This window comes from Podarcis tiliguerta (assembly GCF_965153285.1).
Source record: "Podarcis tiliguerta genome assembly, chromosome: 4".
Classification (NCBI taxonomy): domain Eukaryota; kingdom Metazoa; phylum Chordata; class Lepidosauria; order Squamata; family Lacertidae; genus Podarcis; species Podarcis tiliguerta.
This window is the reverse complement of record NC_139537.1, coordinates 83051735-83066998: the sequence shown is the minus strand read 5'-3', so window position 1 is coordinate 83066998 and position 15264 is coordinate 83051735. Positions and strand designations below refer to the sequence as shown.

The window sequence follows — 15264 nt, the reverse complement described above, 5'->3', positions numbered from 1 at the left end:
CGCGTATAACAAAAAACAGGGGGGGGGGGAGGAATCGAGGAGGGGAGAGAGAGAGAGAAAGAAAGGAAAAGGAACGAAAGAAAGAAAAAGGAAAGAAAGAAAGAAAAGCCGTTGGATCGGCGAATGGGCTCCTCTCCTCTCTGCGTCCCTCCCCAAGCTGGTGTTGCCCTTTTGAATACCTCCTGGCGCGCTCTGCTAAAGGCTAGCTCCCAAGCGCTGGCAGGCGGAGAGGTTGGGAGGGTAAGTGAATGTAAGCCCGGGCGAGCCAATGAGGTAGGACCGGATACGATATATCCTCTGGGACAACAACTGCTCTGTTCCTCCTCAGATCCACATGACGCCATTTACTGCTGCTTTTGCGGAGAGATCACCCTGCCTCCTCCGGAAAGAAGAAAAAGAGAGGGGGGAGAGAGAGAGGGAGGGAAGGAGGGAGGAGGAGGTGGAGGAGAGAGGGCGGAAAAACGCTGGAGCGCTGCAAGGACGGATCTCCAACCTGCCTTCCTGCGAACGCGCCACAGGCAGCAGCAACTGCGGCTCTCGAGCCCCGCTGACTTTTCCCTCCCTCCCTCCCCCCAAAAAGAAAAAAAAGGGGGGAAAGAAGGGGGGAAGACCTTGCTCTCCTCCTCCTCCTGCCCCTCCTCCTCCCAGTTTGCAACCAGCAAAAGCTGCCTTGGGAAGAAAACGCACGCGCTCACGTACAACACACATTTGCCCAGAAGAAGACGGGAAGAGAGCTCGCCAACCACTTAAAAGAAGCAACAAGCCCTTAGCGCGCACCCCCCCCACACACACAAAAATTTACAAAGCGAAATCAATCCAGATTGCAACCGATCGGGACGCCCAAGCTGGAAGAACAGAGCGAAAACAACAACTCCTGGTCCGCGGCAACCTTGGGATTTTATTCTGTTTTCTCCTCGTTCTCGCCAGGAGCCACTCACTTTATGTCGCTCGCCTGGGCTCGCCCTCCCCCTGTGTATGATGTATTAAGCGAAAGTGACTTGGGATTGACGAATCGGCCTCTTGTTCATTGAGAAAAAAAGAGAGAGAGAGAAGCAACAGCGACAAGGAAATCAACGTGTGTGATTGCGAAGGAAAAGGGGGAAGAGAGAAACCCTCGCCCCGTCTGGAAAAGGGGACTTTTTAGACACACACACACACGCACACATTTGTGGTTTGTTTTCTTTGCTATTTATTATCAGCCGTCCCTGCGGAGAAGACAGAAGGAGGCAGGGGGAGAAAGCGACTTTGCCGTGGATTGTCTACTTTTTCCTTTCTTTTTTGCTCGTTTCAATGATTCTCGCTCGCAACCTGGACTCGAAGTGAGTTTCTGGAACAGAAGAGCCGCTTCTGTTCTCCCCCTCCTTTTATTTTCGTTTGGCTTCGGGGTTGCGTTTTACTCGTCAACCTCAGGAAGAAGAAAATCCAGGGAGCGGGGTGGAGAGGAGAAGGGGTTGTGAGGAGGGGAGAGAGGAGGAGGAGGAAGAGGAGGGTTCATTGCAAAGCAAGCTTCTGCTTCTATATATATGTGTGCGTGTGCGTTTTAAAGTGACTTGTTTGCAAGGAGACAAATGCAAATTTCAGGCCGATTCCCTTTGGTAGAAGTCCTGCGAGGGGTGTTTCTTTTCTCTTGTGCACAGCAAAGAGACTGCAAAATGGTGTGTGTGTGTTCGGGGAGATTGCCTTGGGAAAGTGTGTCTGCGGGTGTTGTTTTGGGGGTTGAGTTTTCTCGGGTGGGAACAGATCGCGGAGTTCCTTCGCGCTTTGAAGGATTCCTGGCGCGTCCTTGCGCCTCGCGGATGACTCTGCAAGAGAGGAAACCCCTCGCCTCGCGCCATTGGGGGCGAGCGTTGTTTTGAAAGGGCGGAAATCTCCCCTCAGGTTGTTGAAGTGAAGCTATTTCTGCAGAGAAGCTCTGGCGGCGGCAGCGCCTTCCCCTCGGTTTGTGCGCGGCACGCCGCGGTGCCCAGCTTCGGAAACGTGCGTCCGAGTTCGGAACAGTTAAGCAGCTCCGTTGCTTGCAAAGAGAGCCTGTCAAAAAGGCTGGGTTGCAGGACAGGGAAAAGACGAAACAAACAAACAAAAACTTGTGTTTTTTTTCCTTCCTTTTTCGCAACTCCTTCCGCCCCCTAACTCCAGTTGCTCTGCAGCTTCTTAGTTGCAAGCTCACCTCGTACTTAGCCGCCCTCTTTTCAAACTTGTGCACTTGGAATGTGCAATTCGGAAGTGAGCGAACGTCTTTAAGTGTAAATTTGTGGGGGGTTTTGCCAGTGCGAGGGATGGGTAAAATCTCCCACTTAACCGGATTGTCTTCTGAAGTGCATTTTTTTTCTTTTTTGACATCTGCTCTACCTTCTTTCTCTTCCCCCTGACTACCGCCCCGGGCCTTTTTTTGGAGCGGGGGGGGGGTGGAATATGCAGAAGATTGCTACTTTTGGAAATGGCTGGTCATGTTTCTTTTTTCTTTCTTAAGGCTTAATTTGCCCCACCCCAATGCCTGCTACATAGACTCAGCCCTAAATAGGGGAGGGAGGCATTCATATGGGGGGTGAGAAGACGAAGGGGGGGTGTTCTAAACACCCCTGAGATAAAGCACCCTGAATATTATTTTTTAAAAAATAAAATGGAAAGCTAAACTATGAGAGACAGCAGCTTTTGCATGGAAGAAAAGGGCGGCTGTGCACTATATAAATTCTTCGTCGTTTATTCAAAAGCCACCCCCACCCGCACCCCTGATTTACTTCGCATTTCTCCCTTTGCTAGTGAATGGACTTTGGCTTTTTAAAATCCGTGGGACAGTTGGGACATCCGTACAACACCACAAATCCTGGCACAGAGGATTTTAAAATAAGGCTTCAGCAATTGTTGCATTAGTTAGAAAGTAGGGTGTTTCGTGGCTGGGGGTGAGGGGACTTTGTTTGTTGATAGTGTAGCTGGATCTGTCGACCGGGGAATGCGTTTCCCTCCGGGCAATAAAATTCCAGAGGCTGTTTGTGATGGGGGGAGGAAGAGTCGAGAGTCCTGCTTTGTCATTCATGAGATGGGGATTTGCTTGAAATTTACGCAAATCGGACAAATGCCCAGCAGGCGCTCCCTTGGGGGCAGACTTCCTGCCAGACCTGACTTCTTGGAAGCTGGAGCTGGTGGGATTTGATGGCATTTGGGTGGGGGGAGAGGGAGGGGAGGGGATTGTGTGAGCAGGTGCCTCGAAGGTGCTCAGGCTGGAGCAGATCTGTAAGTCACTTTACATAACTGAAGCAGGAAAGAGCCCTTCCCCATCTCCTGCTGGGAGGAGGAAGGAAAGATCCTGCCAGGCTCTCCTGATAAGGCAATCTTATTACAGTACAAGTCTCCGTCTCTCTTCACCCTCCTCTCCACCCCCCGCCCTGCTTGTCTCCTGTTGATCTCCAGGTTGTCTGCCTTTCAGGGAGGTTCCTTTGAACACAGTATCAGGGCAGCCTAGAGGAAAATGAGCAGGTTCCTGGGATCCCACCTGCTAGGCGGATTGTTTTATGTATGAAAGGAAGAAGCCTGTAATAAGGAAGGAAGGAGGTGATGCTCCCTGGCTGGCGGGCGGGCGGGCAGGGAGGCAGTGCGGGAGGAAAACGTGAGACAGATCTCTCCCGACCTGTGGATTGTGGACAGATTTTCAGCCGGCACTGTTTACTTGGAATTCAGTGGGAATTCCTTCCAGACAGATAAGACTGCACGGGGTTGCAATCTTCACCTAAAGTTTGTAGTATCTTGCACAGCCACCTAAATTTAGTAGTACTTTTTTTAAAAAAGGGGAAAAAATAAGTTGCTATGAGGTCATTGCAATAGAGAGGACTATACCTTGATTTTCACCCTGTAATTACTGCAGATTATTGGGTGGTTTTTATGTGCCGGCAAATCCAAGCCAGAATTTTAAGTACTCCTTAGAAGTAAGTCCCACGGAGTTTAATAGCGCTTACTTGCCAGTATATGCATAGGCTTTCGCTGATCTGATGCATGTTTAGTCAGAAAAGAGCCCTGCGGATTCCAGTTGTGTAAGCAGCCAGTTCCTATACTTCTCTTTAACTTAAAAGTAAGTTTCACACTGAATTCAGTGGAACGTATTGTATGCACCTAGTGTCACTGTAATGTGACCAAGAGAATTCTCCTTTTGTTGAACAACTGTTCCTCAGACTTTTTTTGCAAACTGGATCCTGCTCATTTGTGAGAGAGAGGTATTTAGCCCAGCTGTTTTCTAGTTGGCAGTCCTGTCTCTCTCTGTCTATACTTCATCAAGATTCCATTGTAAGTAATGGTGGCTCAGGTAGTGCTGTTTAAGTTGAAGCAATATTGTCATAGGCTGTTCCTGGAACCATGTGGCTTGCAGATTGCATGCAGGATATTTGTGTATTGTAAGCCAAACCACTTTTTTTTCTTTCCTGGCAGTGCCCAGGAAGTGGATGGATTATCTCTAGGTGTTATGAATGCACAATGAAAACCCTTACAGTGCTCAGCATTGTAAGCTTCAGGTGCTGGGGCTTAGGAATGCAAAGTTGTAGACAAATATTAAAAGTTCTGCAGAGAGGTACTTTGTATATGCCTTTTGGCCTGCACTTAAGACCAGCCTCGGACACGTTGTTGCTACTTTATGCTTTTCGCAGTGTCGTTGCAGAAAAACACATTTTTCCTTCTTCTTTTTGCAACATGTTTAAGCTCAGTGCGGAAAGAGGACGTATTTGCTAGGCTTGCACAGGATAGAAAAATTACCACTCTGTCATTGGAAAGTTCTGTTTTGCTTGTTTAAAGTCTGCTACATATAGCACAGAGGAAGTCCCACCTCTTCCTATGGCTTAAGCCTGTAGTCCTGTATGTATTTATTGAGGAGTGGACTACAGTGAACTTGGGTGCACTGACTTCTGACACTCTGGTTTTTTACTGCAAAAGTGTGTTGTGATCTGTGATTTGTCAAGAGTTTCAGACAGCTAAGGTGTCTAGATCCACAGAGAGAGATTCAGGCAGGGACATGTAAGGACACCTCGCAGGCTTCTCCCTTTTTTAGGTATACACCTAAATATGAAAACTGCAATGTGGTTGCAAACATATGCAAAGAATGGGTACATTTGTCATTGAGTTTTGTACATTGTACATTGAGTTGCCAGAATTGACTCTTTGGCTCTTTCTGTCAAGTGTACAAGCCTGTACTATGTAGTGTGTGAATTTGTCCTATAATGAACGTCAAGATGTGACTAAGATGCAGGTGTTCTCGGGTTTCCAGAAGAAGAGGTCTTTGCCGAGCCTTAATTAAAAAGCAGAACCCTGTAAAATGTAGAAAACAACTACCTTTCTCTTTTTTAAAAATAAATAAGATCCAATTTTAAAACTGGATTTAAAAAGGCTCTCTAGAGGTAGGTTGGCCTTCTCTTCTGCAAAGAAGGTCCATTCTCTTCAAGGGAGGACCATGCTGGAAAACAAAGCCTCTGATCACTTAAAACAGGGGTGAAGATACCAGTGGACTTCCAGGCATTGCTGAACTACAACTCTCATTATCCCTAACCATAGTTGCTGGGGCTGACAAGAGTTGGAAACCCAGCAGTATCTGTAGGGCCACAGGTTCCTTGCCATTGCCTTGAAATCATAAAGAGATTGCTTATTTCCCCTGAATTGGTTGTCCCCAAGTCTTCTTCCACCACTTTGCTTTCAGGGACTAGCTGCTGTGAAGTGTGTCATATTGAGGGATTTTGCAAATTCACTAGGCAACGTAACAACAAAATCCTAATCCTCTCTTCCTTTGCCTGCAGGATTTCAGATGTGTTCTAAGCTTCCTGGAGTGATCACTCTTCAGGGTACTGATGGAGACGAGAGCTCAGAATGGCAGTGGGTCACAGCCTTTGCTACAGAGTCAGCATGACAGCGGGAGGCAGTATGGAGAACCTGACCTAAGAGATGTCCAGGCGCAACAAGTTCACGTCTTGTCCTTGGACCAGATCAAGGCCATCCGAAATACAAACGAATACACTGAACCACCTACGGTGGCTCCGCGGCCTGGGGTGAAGCCAGCGCCACGTCTGCCTCTCCAGCACAAGAGCGAAAGGGCCAATGGATTGACTGATCACCTTAGCAGGGTCCAACATCCCCAGGTCCATGTATCTTCCCGGTTACCACTGTCCCGTTCCATTAGCATGGCCAGCACCGGCTCGCGGGCCAGTACCCGGACCAGTACGAGTAGTAACTCATCGGAACAGAGACTTCTGGGGTCGTCTTTGGGGACCGTTGCGGACGGGATAGTCCGAGTGCAGCCCAAGTCCGAGCTGAAGCCCTGTGAACTCAAGCCCCCTAGCAAGGAAGATCTGCACCTCCATGCCTACAGGTGTGAGGACTGTGGGAAATGCAAGTGCAAGGAGTGTACTTACCCGCGAACTCTTCCCTCCTGTTGGATCTGTGACAAGCAGTGTCTTTGCTCGGCCCAGAACGTGGTCGATTATGGGACTTGCGTCTGCTGCGTCAAGGGCCTTTTCTACCACTGCTCCAACGACGACGAAGACAACTGCGCCGATAACCCTTGTTCTTGTAGCCAGTCCCATTGCTGCACTCGGTGGTCCACCATGGGCGTCGTGTCCCTCGTTCTGCCTTGCCTGTGGTGTTACCTGCCGGCTAAGGGTTGCCTTAAGTTGTGCCAGGGCTGTTACGACCAGGTGAACAGGCCCGGCTGCCGCTGTAAGCACTCCAACACTGTTTGCTGCAAAGTGCCCAATGTTCCCCCCAGGAACTTCGAGAAGCTGACATAGCATCGCTCCTCGGGAGTACGGCAAAATAATACGGATTATTCCTTTTTAACATCATATGCAGCCAACTAAACGAGCTATAATTGTGACACTGTGTCTTAGGAGGATGGGGGGGGTGCGCCCTGAGGTTTGCAGTGACCTGCTCTTCCTCTTGTGTGTTTGCATGGGCCAACTTAACGGATACCTGCTTGTTCTAGTCCACCTAAGGGAGAGATGCTCCGCGGGACCCGACTATTGCATAAGCTAACGCAACTTGAGACACTCCTAGGCGATCTGTCGTGTTGTACATGTGTGGGTTCCCCCCCCCCAAAAAAAATGAATAGTACATTTGTAAATTAGGAAACTACTTCAACCCGCTCCCGGTTATTTTCTGCCAGAGATGTGCTATATTTTTGTATATAGGATATTTTCAACTGTGAAAACACGAGTGTCATAGAAGACATGGCACAGGTCACAAAATATTATACTAATATGTTGTACATTCAAAAGAATGTGAATCAATCAGTATGTTTTAGATTGTATTTTGCCTTAAGGAAGCCTTTCATTTGCAAGACTCTGATTCCCCCCACCCACTTTTTTTTGGATTTCATGTATATTGTACAGTTACAGTAAAATTCAGTCTTTATTTTCTAATTTTTTTCAACATATTGTTTAGTGTAAAGAATATTTATTTGAAGTTTTATTATTTTATAAAAAAAGAAATATTTATTTTAAGAGGCATCTTACAAATTTCACCCCTTTTTATGAGGATGCCACAGTTGCTGCAAATAAGGGGTGAAAGATACATATGTTCCCTATAAAATAGAAAATATATTAACGTTTGAAATTAAACTGGGCTGCTTGTCGTTTTTTCCCCTTCCTCCGGTCCTTTGGAATTGAACCGTCTCTTATGAAAGGAAGGCATTTCTGAATGCAAAAATGAATAATGAAACCATAAAATAGGTTGAGATCTCTTCTGAAGGCTGTTGTTTGATAAGACATGGAATCCTTATATGATTGTAGACGGAAATGCAGAGCTTAGTGGAAGTAATGCAGGCATAGGCAAACTGGGCCCTCCAGATGTTTTGAGACTACAACTCCCATTATCCCTGACCACTGGTCCTGTTAGCTAGGGATGATGGGAGTTGTAGTCCCAAAACATCTGGAGGGCCGAGTTTGCTTATGCCTGAAGTAATGTATGCTGAAGAGAGAAAGGAGAGAGAGTTTGCAGGAAGTGATGACCTGTTTTACAGAAGACCTTGGCTCAAACTTGATGTTGCCATAACTCCTCAGTTGGTAGAGCAAAAGACTCTTAATCTCAGGGCCATGTCTTTGAGCCCCACATGGGGCAAAATATCCCTGCATTGCAGGGGACTAGACTATCCTCATGGCCCCTACCAACTTTGATAATCCAGTGTTTGCCAATGACTCAATATCGTGCCCTCTAAACGTTGCACTACAATTCCCATCAGGCCTTGCTGGCATGGTTAGGCATGATGGGAAATTTAGCCCAGCAACATCTCAAGGGCAGCCTGTTGGCTGTAGACAGCTCCTATCACAAAAGGCAGTTGTCTGCCTTGTTCACCCTCCCCTTAACTTGTTTCCTAACTTAACTTTATTGTTCATTTCCTCGCACCCTGCCAGTTAACAACCACTTAGGGAGTTGCAAGACTTGACATGGGTTTGGTGCACTAGATCTCTAGAGGACAGAAGTGGGTAGCTCAACGTGTGGCCTTTGTTTCAGCATAAATTTATTAATGCATCACTCTGGCCTGTGTGAGTTGCTCAATAAATGCCTGGTTAGGGAAAAGTGTGGACCAAAACACCCTCAAAACCCTCAGAATGAAGAAGAGGCAGTCAAAGTCAATTAAAACTCTTAACGCCAAGAGTTTATGAGCAAAATAAATGTGCCATAGGGCATTAGAAATCCGATTGCAGTGAAGCTTACGCCAAGCAATTGTGAAACAAAAATGGCTTGGTTGATTTGTCACTGGTGACTGTTAACCTCCACTAAGGTCAGTTTCCTTCTGCTGCCAAGTTTCCCATCGGAAGTCTAAAAAATGATTTACCTGTCTATTAGCTTACCTTTTTCTGTTGTTGTCCTTCAAGTATGCGTGCCGCTTACGTGGTTAAGAGAGAGGGCGTGAGCCAGCCACAAGTGTGTGTGCGCTCACTGCAGGAGAAAGGTCATTCTTGAGAAATCACAAAAGACTCGGCAGACAGGAGAAAGAGCTTTGGAGCGGCTCTGAATCCTCTCGAGCCTGAAGCAAAGTTAAATTAACAGCACACGACTGATTCCAACATGAGGCATACTCCAAATAAACGCCTTGAAATTGATGGGCATGAGTTGCTGAGGTTACTTTCAATGGGTCTGTAGTCTTGCTTGGCTACCCTAGTGAACTCAACTTTATCCAAGCACTCTGGACAAAGCTATGGATTCCAAATAGGGCTGCCATACGACCGGGTTTTCCCGGACATATCCGGGATTCATCCGTCGGAAATAGCGGAAATGTCCGGGTAAAAATGTCTGGGGAAACGCAGGTGTATGGCAACCCATGCTGAAAAACTTCAATTAAAAAAAATATTTGTTGAGATTTTGCCAAAAGAAGCTGAACAACTTTGCCTCTCCTCACCCCCCGGCTCCACAAAAAGCTCAGCAACCTTTGTGTCCGGATTTTCACTTTTTGAAATATGGCAATCCTAAAATAGTCTAGAATTCTGGTTCTGACAGAGGCCATCCTACTCTGCAAGCATCTGATGTGCAAAGAATCAGCTTTTGTTCCAAGAGGGTTTTGTTTTCTACAAGTTAAACACAAGTTATTGAATGTTTCTATCTTTCTATCTTTTTTTTTTACTTGCTCCAATTCAATACAAGTTAAACACAAGTTACTGAATGTTTCTATCTATCTAACTTTTTTTTTTACTTGCTCCAATTCAATACCCTTGTGTTACTGACATCTCGAAGGTAATGTTTGCTTTGGAAATTGTTGCTCATATGTGTTGGTCTCCGCTTTTAGCCTTAGCAGGGATGTAGCATGGGGGGTGCCAGTCCCACTTAGCTCTGGTGGGGGTGGGATCGCTCTGGCAGCATCAACGGTGAGGGCTGGGCTGATGCATCCCAACACACACACACCCAGTGCGCATGATCCCCAGTGTCTGCACCCACCCTGGGTGCCAGCAACAGATGCTATGTCACTGAACATTAGGACTGGTTTATATGTTCCTTGCATATAATGTGCTCTGTAGAGAAACGTGAAAATCAGGTGTGGATCGCATGTAATCTGCGCACATGGCTATCTCTCACTGCACAGACAAGTGTAAGTGCTTGTAGCTTCCCACAAGGTTTATGGAGTCTGTAATGCAATAGGTTTGTGTCTGTTCCTCACACATGGCGATCTACAGGTGCCTTTTATGCTAATTTGCACAGTGAATACATTTGCCCCCCAAAGGAACTTATTCTGACTACCCTTTAATTAGAATACAGTGGTACCTCAGGTTACATACGCTTCAGGTTACATATGCTTCAGGTTACAGACTCCGCTAACCCAGAAATAGTGCTTCAGATTAAGAACTTTGCTTCAGGATGAGAACAGAAATCGTGCTCTGGCAGCGCAGCGGCAGCCGGAGGCCCCATTATCTAAAGTGGTGCTTCAGGTTAAGAACAGTTTCAGGTTAAGTACGGACCTCCGGAACGAATTAAGTACTTAACCTGAGGTACCACTGTAATTTAGTATACAACCAGTGTTGGAAACACAGATTTATAAGCTAGGCGCCAAATGGCTTCTTAGACCAAGGTTGCAGTCACCAAAATGTCTAGTTGCTGGGAGGGGGGGGGCAAGATGGCTTTAAAAGTCTTGTTTTTCAAATGAGGGACTGACTGTGATTGATTCTCAGTTAAACCTCTGGCTAGTTCAGATGACAAGTTTGAGCTAGGTTAACGACTTTGAGAACTTAGAGAAGGAAAGTCCCTTAATCCAGGGAAGGTCCATATATCGATTGGCCTATTCCTACCTCTTTTTCTTAATGGTGACAGGGACCATTCATAAGGTAAGAATATTCACAACTGTGAGCAGGGCAGTGGGGTGGGGTAAGTGAAGACATACAACAATTAACCAAAATGTCATCCACCGCTCCTGTTTAGGCTGCGCAGAAGAAGCATTTTTGTTCCCGAAATGCATTCTGATTGTGCAGATAAAATATAACTGATAGAATTCTACAGGGTGGGGTTCAGCAGGGTACAGCAGTTCAAAAGCATGCCAGTGCAAGTAGATAAAAAGGTACCACTGTGGCGGGAAGGTAAATGGCAGTGCTCTGGGTTCTGTCACTGTGTCCCATTGCGTCAGAAGCAGTTTAGTCATGCTGGCCACATGACCCGGAAAGCTGTCCGTGGACAAATGCTGGCTCCCTTGGCCTGAAAGTGCAATGAGCGCCACAACCCCATAGTCACCTTTGACTGGAGTTAACCGTCCAAGGGTCCTTTACCTTTACCTATACAGCAAGTTGAAGTTCTGAGCCAAGTTGGTGCTTTTCAAAAAATACGTTACGAGCCTGAACTCACAATGACAGAGTCCAATCAGGTCAGCTCGCTTTCTCTTTCTGCAAATGTGTCCACAGAGTTCTTCCTGCCTTCTTGATATCACTGCTTGCCTAAATATTTGTGCAAACTGCAGCGGAGAGAAAGGCTTTGTTCAGAGGGCGAAAAGGTGGGACTACAAAGTTGCTGTATGCTTTGGCCCCATGCATGGGACTGCCCCCAAAGCCAGAGAATTCCAAAATGAAATAAGGAGCAGGGAAGAGGGAGGCAGTGAATGTTCTCTTCTGTAACAAAGGGAAAGGATTTGCCCCTATGCAGACGGGCAGGCGGGCAGCACAGCTTGGCCCCATGAACCCTCCATGCCTGGCAGCTGCCTGGCGGCATCAGCTGGCCTGGCTTGGTGGATTTTGTTGACCCTCCATGTCCTGCCCCCGGTCCCAGCTGGTGTGTGCTCATGCACGCGAATGTGCCCTGGGGCCCAGCAAAGGATGCTACACCACTGCTTTGCTCCTCTATATATGTTGCTGGACAACAACCTCAATAGAACCTGGATGTCTGGGGCAGATTAAAGTTGGAGTCCATGAACATCTGAACAGCCACAGGTTCCCCATCCCCAGTCCACTGCATAATGTATGTGATGTTTCTTTAAAAGGTAAAGGTAAAGGGACCCCTGACCATTAGGTCCAGTCGTGGCCGACTCTGGGGTTGCGGCGCTCATCTCGCTTTATTGGCCGAGGGAGCCAGCGTACAGCTTCCGGGTCATGAGGACAGCATGACTAAGCCGATTCTAGTGAACCAGAGCAGTGCACAGAAACACCGTTTACCTTCCCGCTGGAGCGGTACCTATTTATCTACTTGCATTTTGATGTGCTTTCGAACTGCTTTACCTTGTTGTTATTTCAAAAAAATGGGGGGGGGGGAGGGACTCCCCTGTCGTGCATTAGGTGGGAACTCCCAGCCATAATGTAACATGACCTCTGATACATTTTTGGCAGTGCACTGCAAGAAATATTCTGCCAGCGCTTGGACAAGAATTCATGGAACGGCACTGAGGTATTTTCTCCTTCTGCTCAGAGCTCTTTGGGTCCAAGCTTTCGTATTTTTGCAACCCTCGTTTCTGTGTAGTCTCCTCATTGCCTTTTGCAGCTTAGCTGTAAGTTAGGTTCCATCTTCTTCTTGATTTGCATCGTGTGGGCTCCCTGAACAGAGCAAGGCTGTTGGCAAAGGAAATGCTGTCGTGTAGAGTGGCACTTTATTACTCCATATTAAAATCTGGGTCAAAAGGAGGGTCATCCAAATCTGTTCTCTTCATACATATGAACATAATACCTTAAGCCACAAGAGTCCTGGAACCTTGCGGTTGAAACAGTCTCAGGAATATACCAGGGGATTTGGCCGTAAATTATGCAGCATGGTGAATGCAGAGTGTTGAAAAAGTAAAATACTATATGTCGTTTTATTATTTCCCGGCTATTTTCCTAGTTGTCAAAGTTCTGTTGTCATGAAAAGTAACACTTGCAAAGAGTACTTTGTTTGTACAGGCCTTGCCAGAAATAGCATTTTATATGAAGCCCCGGTATCAATGACATCGCTCTGATCTCAAGTGCTATTTTAAATTAAGGGTAGATTTTAAAGCAACTTATTTCATTCACAGAATCTGTGTTTTAAATCAGACTGATGTGGAAAGGCAGTTTTAACAGTCACCCCATTCCCCAATGGGTGTGTGTGTGTGTGTGAGAGAGAGAGAGAGAGAGAGAGAGAGAGAGAGAGAGAGGGCTGTAGCTTATTTATCTTACTCCTGGTAAGTACTTAAGAATGTAAGAACGTAAGGAGAGTTTGCTGGATCATGCCAATGACCCATCTAGTCTAGGAATCTGCCTTGTACCAAGTCACATCACAGATCTGATCCAGGTTAGCTTTGTTTACTGGAGCTGAGGGAATCTGTGATCCTTCAGGTGCTGTTGGGCTACAGTTCCCATCAGTTCCAGACAAAATAGCCCAAGGTCAGGGATGACGGAATGTGTAGTCCAGGAACATCTGAAGGGTCTCAGGCCCACCTACTCCTAGTCTACACTACATTGACTAAATGTGGCTCTGCAATAATTCAGACAGTAGCTTTTCCCATCCCAGCCTGGAGATGCCCAGGGATCTGGGTTTGAATCTGGAACTTTTCTCCTTGACCTATGACCTTCCATAACATCGCTTATTAGCAAGTCTGTATCTGCTTTATTGCACTTGTAGCTTTTGAATGACGCTTTATTGCACCATATAATTATTTCTGCTTTAATGCCTAAAATCCGGCTGAGAATTCATGAAGAAGCATACACAAAAAGTTGCTTCTTTAGAACAATCCTGCTCATCATGTAAGGCTGCATTTACAATAAAGGAATAAACATTCCATGTGTTTCCTAAGAAATCGCTGGCTGCTGAAGTGTTGCAATGAAAGGACTTAAGGCGGATTGGTGACCTTTTCCTTCAAAAGTATAGGAAGGGCTTCGGATGCCAACTTTATCATTTCCTTCATTTGGTAAAAGAGTATTATTTTCAGTAAAAATAGGACTCTGTTTTTGCATATACACACAGCACTTTTAATTGTCCTCTGAGACATGGAGGGGAGGAAGAAGAAAAAACGGGACATTCTGGGATCAAAAAACAAACAAACAAAAACTGGGATGGCTTCTGTAATTTTGGGACTGTCCCTGGAAAATTGGGGCACTTAGAGGGTATGCAATAGCCAGCACAGCACAGGATTGGATCACTCTGCTTAACAGCTCTTAAGCAGAGGAATCTGATCCCTTCAAAACCCTTAAAAAAACCTCTCAGCCCCACACCCAGAAATTGTTTCAGAGATTGATCTGGGGTGGAGTGGGGGCCTCAGGGTGAATCACCCCAATCTGGAGGTTGCAGGACAGATCAGGGGTTCTTGCAAACCCTAGTGCATTGTCATCCCTCGTATTTCACAGGCACGCTATCTTTAAATATACAGGCTCTGTTTGTGGCTATTTTTGGCTCACACACGTTGACAGGCCCATCCTCTGTGACTTTATCTAATCTTTTTGAACCGTCATGCATCCTGGTCCCCATCACAGCATCTTGTGGCCATTATTTCCGCATGTTGATTACGCCCCGGGTATGAAGACGAAGCCTGGCGCATGCACTCCCTGTTTCTGTAGCTAGTGCAAACAATGAGTCAGTTTTTATCTTCTTTCCCCACAGATCATAAGACGGAACATTTTCCCCATCACTATTTTCAACGGCCGTGTCCTCTTCTGCACAGCTTACAGCTGCATTTAACTGAAAAGCTGAATTGTTGTATCACACTGTGGGATCGCCCATGTAAACAGTTTCCTCATGTCCTAGTTTCTTTTGGCTCTCATAGCGCCCATGTTGTTTTGAGTCTCTCAAAGCTCAGCTAGAGAAGAAGATGCAACTCAGCTAGAGATGCAGAACTGGTCCTGAACTGGCCCAGGGCGAAGTTCCCCAGGGGCCTCTTCCTCAATATGCCAAACTGAACACGTTTTGGGGAAATCCATGATATTTGCAAATGTTCGCGCACTCTTGAATTATATCCCTGTGATGTGGGGCCTCACAGAAGGACCCCAAACATGGAACTTGTGAGCAAAAGTTGGAAATGCAAACACCTGCCATCCACTATTCCATCAATCTCACTTAAATACATTTGGACATATGGACTATGACCATTAATCAATACATTTAAGTGAGGGTTCTTATTGTTAATGTCAGCTGGCAATATCCCCCTCTTTCTTTCTCTTATATTTGCAAACCAAAACAAAATAAATTGAACACCAGTGACAAATTGCTTATTACAATTGGTACCTGACTTTTGATTTTTATCCTCCTCTTCCCTCCTTGTTCCTTTTCTCTTTGTGTCATGGGTAGTTTGGTTTATTGATCTTTTTGGTTTTTAGATTGCAAGCCTGATTTCAACTTTTGAGGAGCATACTGCTGTGATTTATGCTTCGTTGCATTGGTGTCTTT

General features: G+C 46.2%; 1 protein-coding gene across 3 annotated transcripts; it reads left to right on the top strand.

The window, feature by feature from the left end:
• Window positions 1-204: 204 nt before the first annotated feature.
• Window positions 205-7583, top strand: SPRY2 (sprouty RTK signaling antagonist 2). Of its 3 annotated transcripts, none has more exons than XM_083438069.1 (2): window positions 205-1319; window positions 5769-7583. In XM_083438069.1, the coding sequence occupies exon 2, from the start codon at window positions 5820-5822 to the stop codon at window positions 6753-6755; it is 936 nt and encodes a 311-aa protein (XP_083294195.1). In that variant the 5' UTR covers window positions 205-1319; window positions 5769-5819; the 3' UTR covers window positions 6756-7583. The 3 variants fall into 3 exon arrangements, with proteins under 3 accessions (XP_083294195.1, XP_083294196.1, XP_083294197.1); XM_083438070.1 differs by lacking the exon at window positions 205-1319 and adding an exon at window positions 1495-1655; XM_083438071.1 differs by lacking the exon at window positions 205-1319 and adding an exon at window positions 3204-3549.
• Window positions 7584-15264: the final 7681 nt, after the last annotated feature.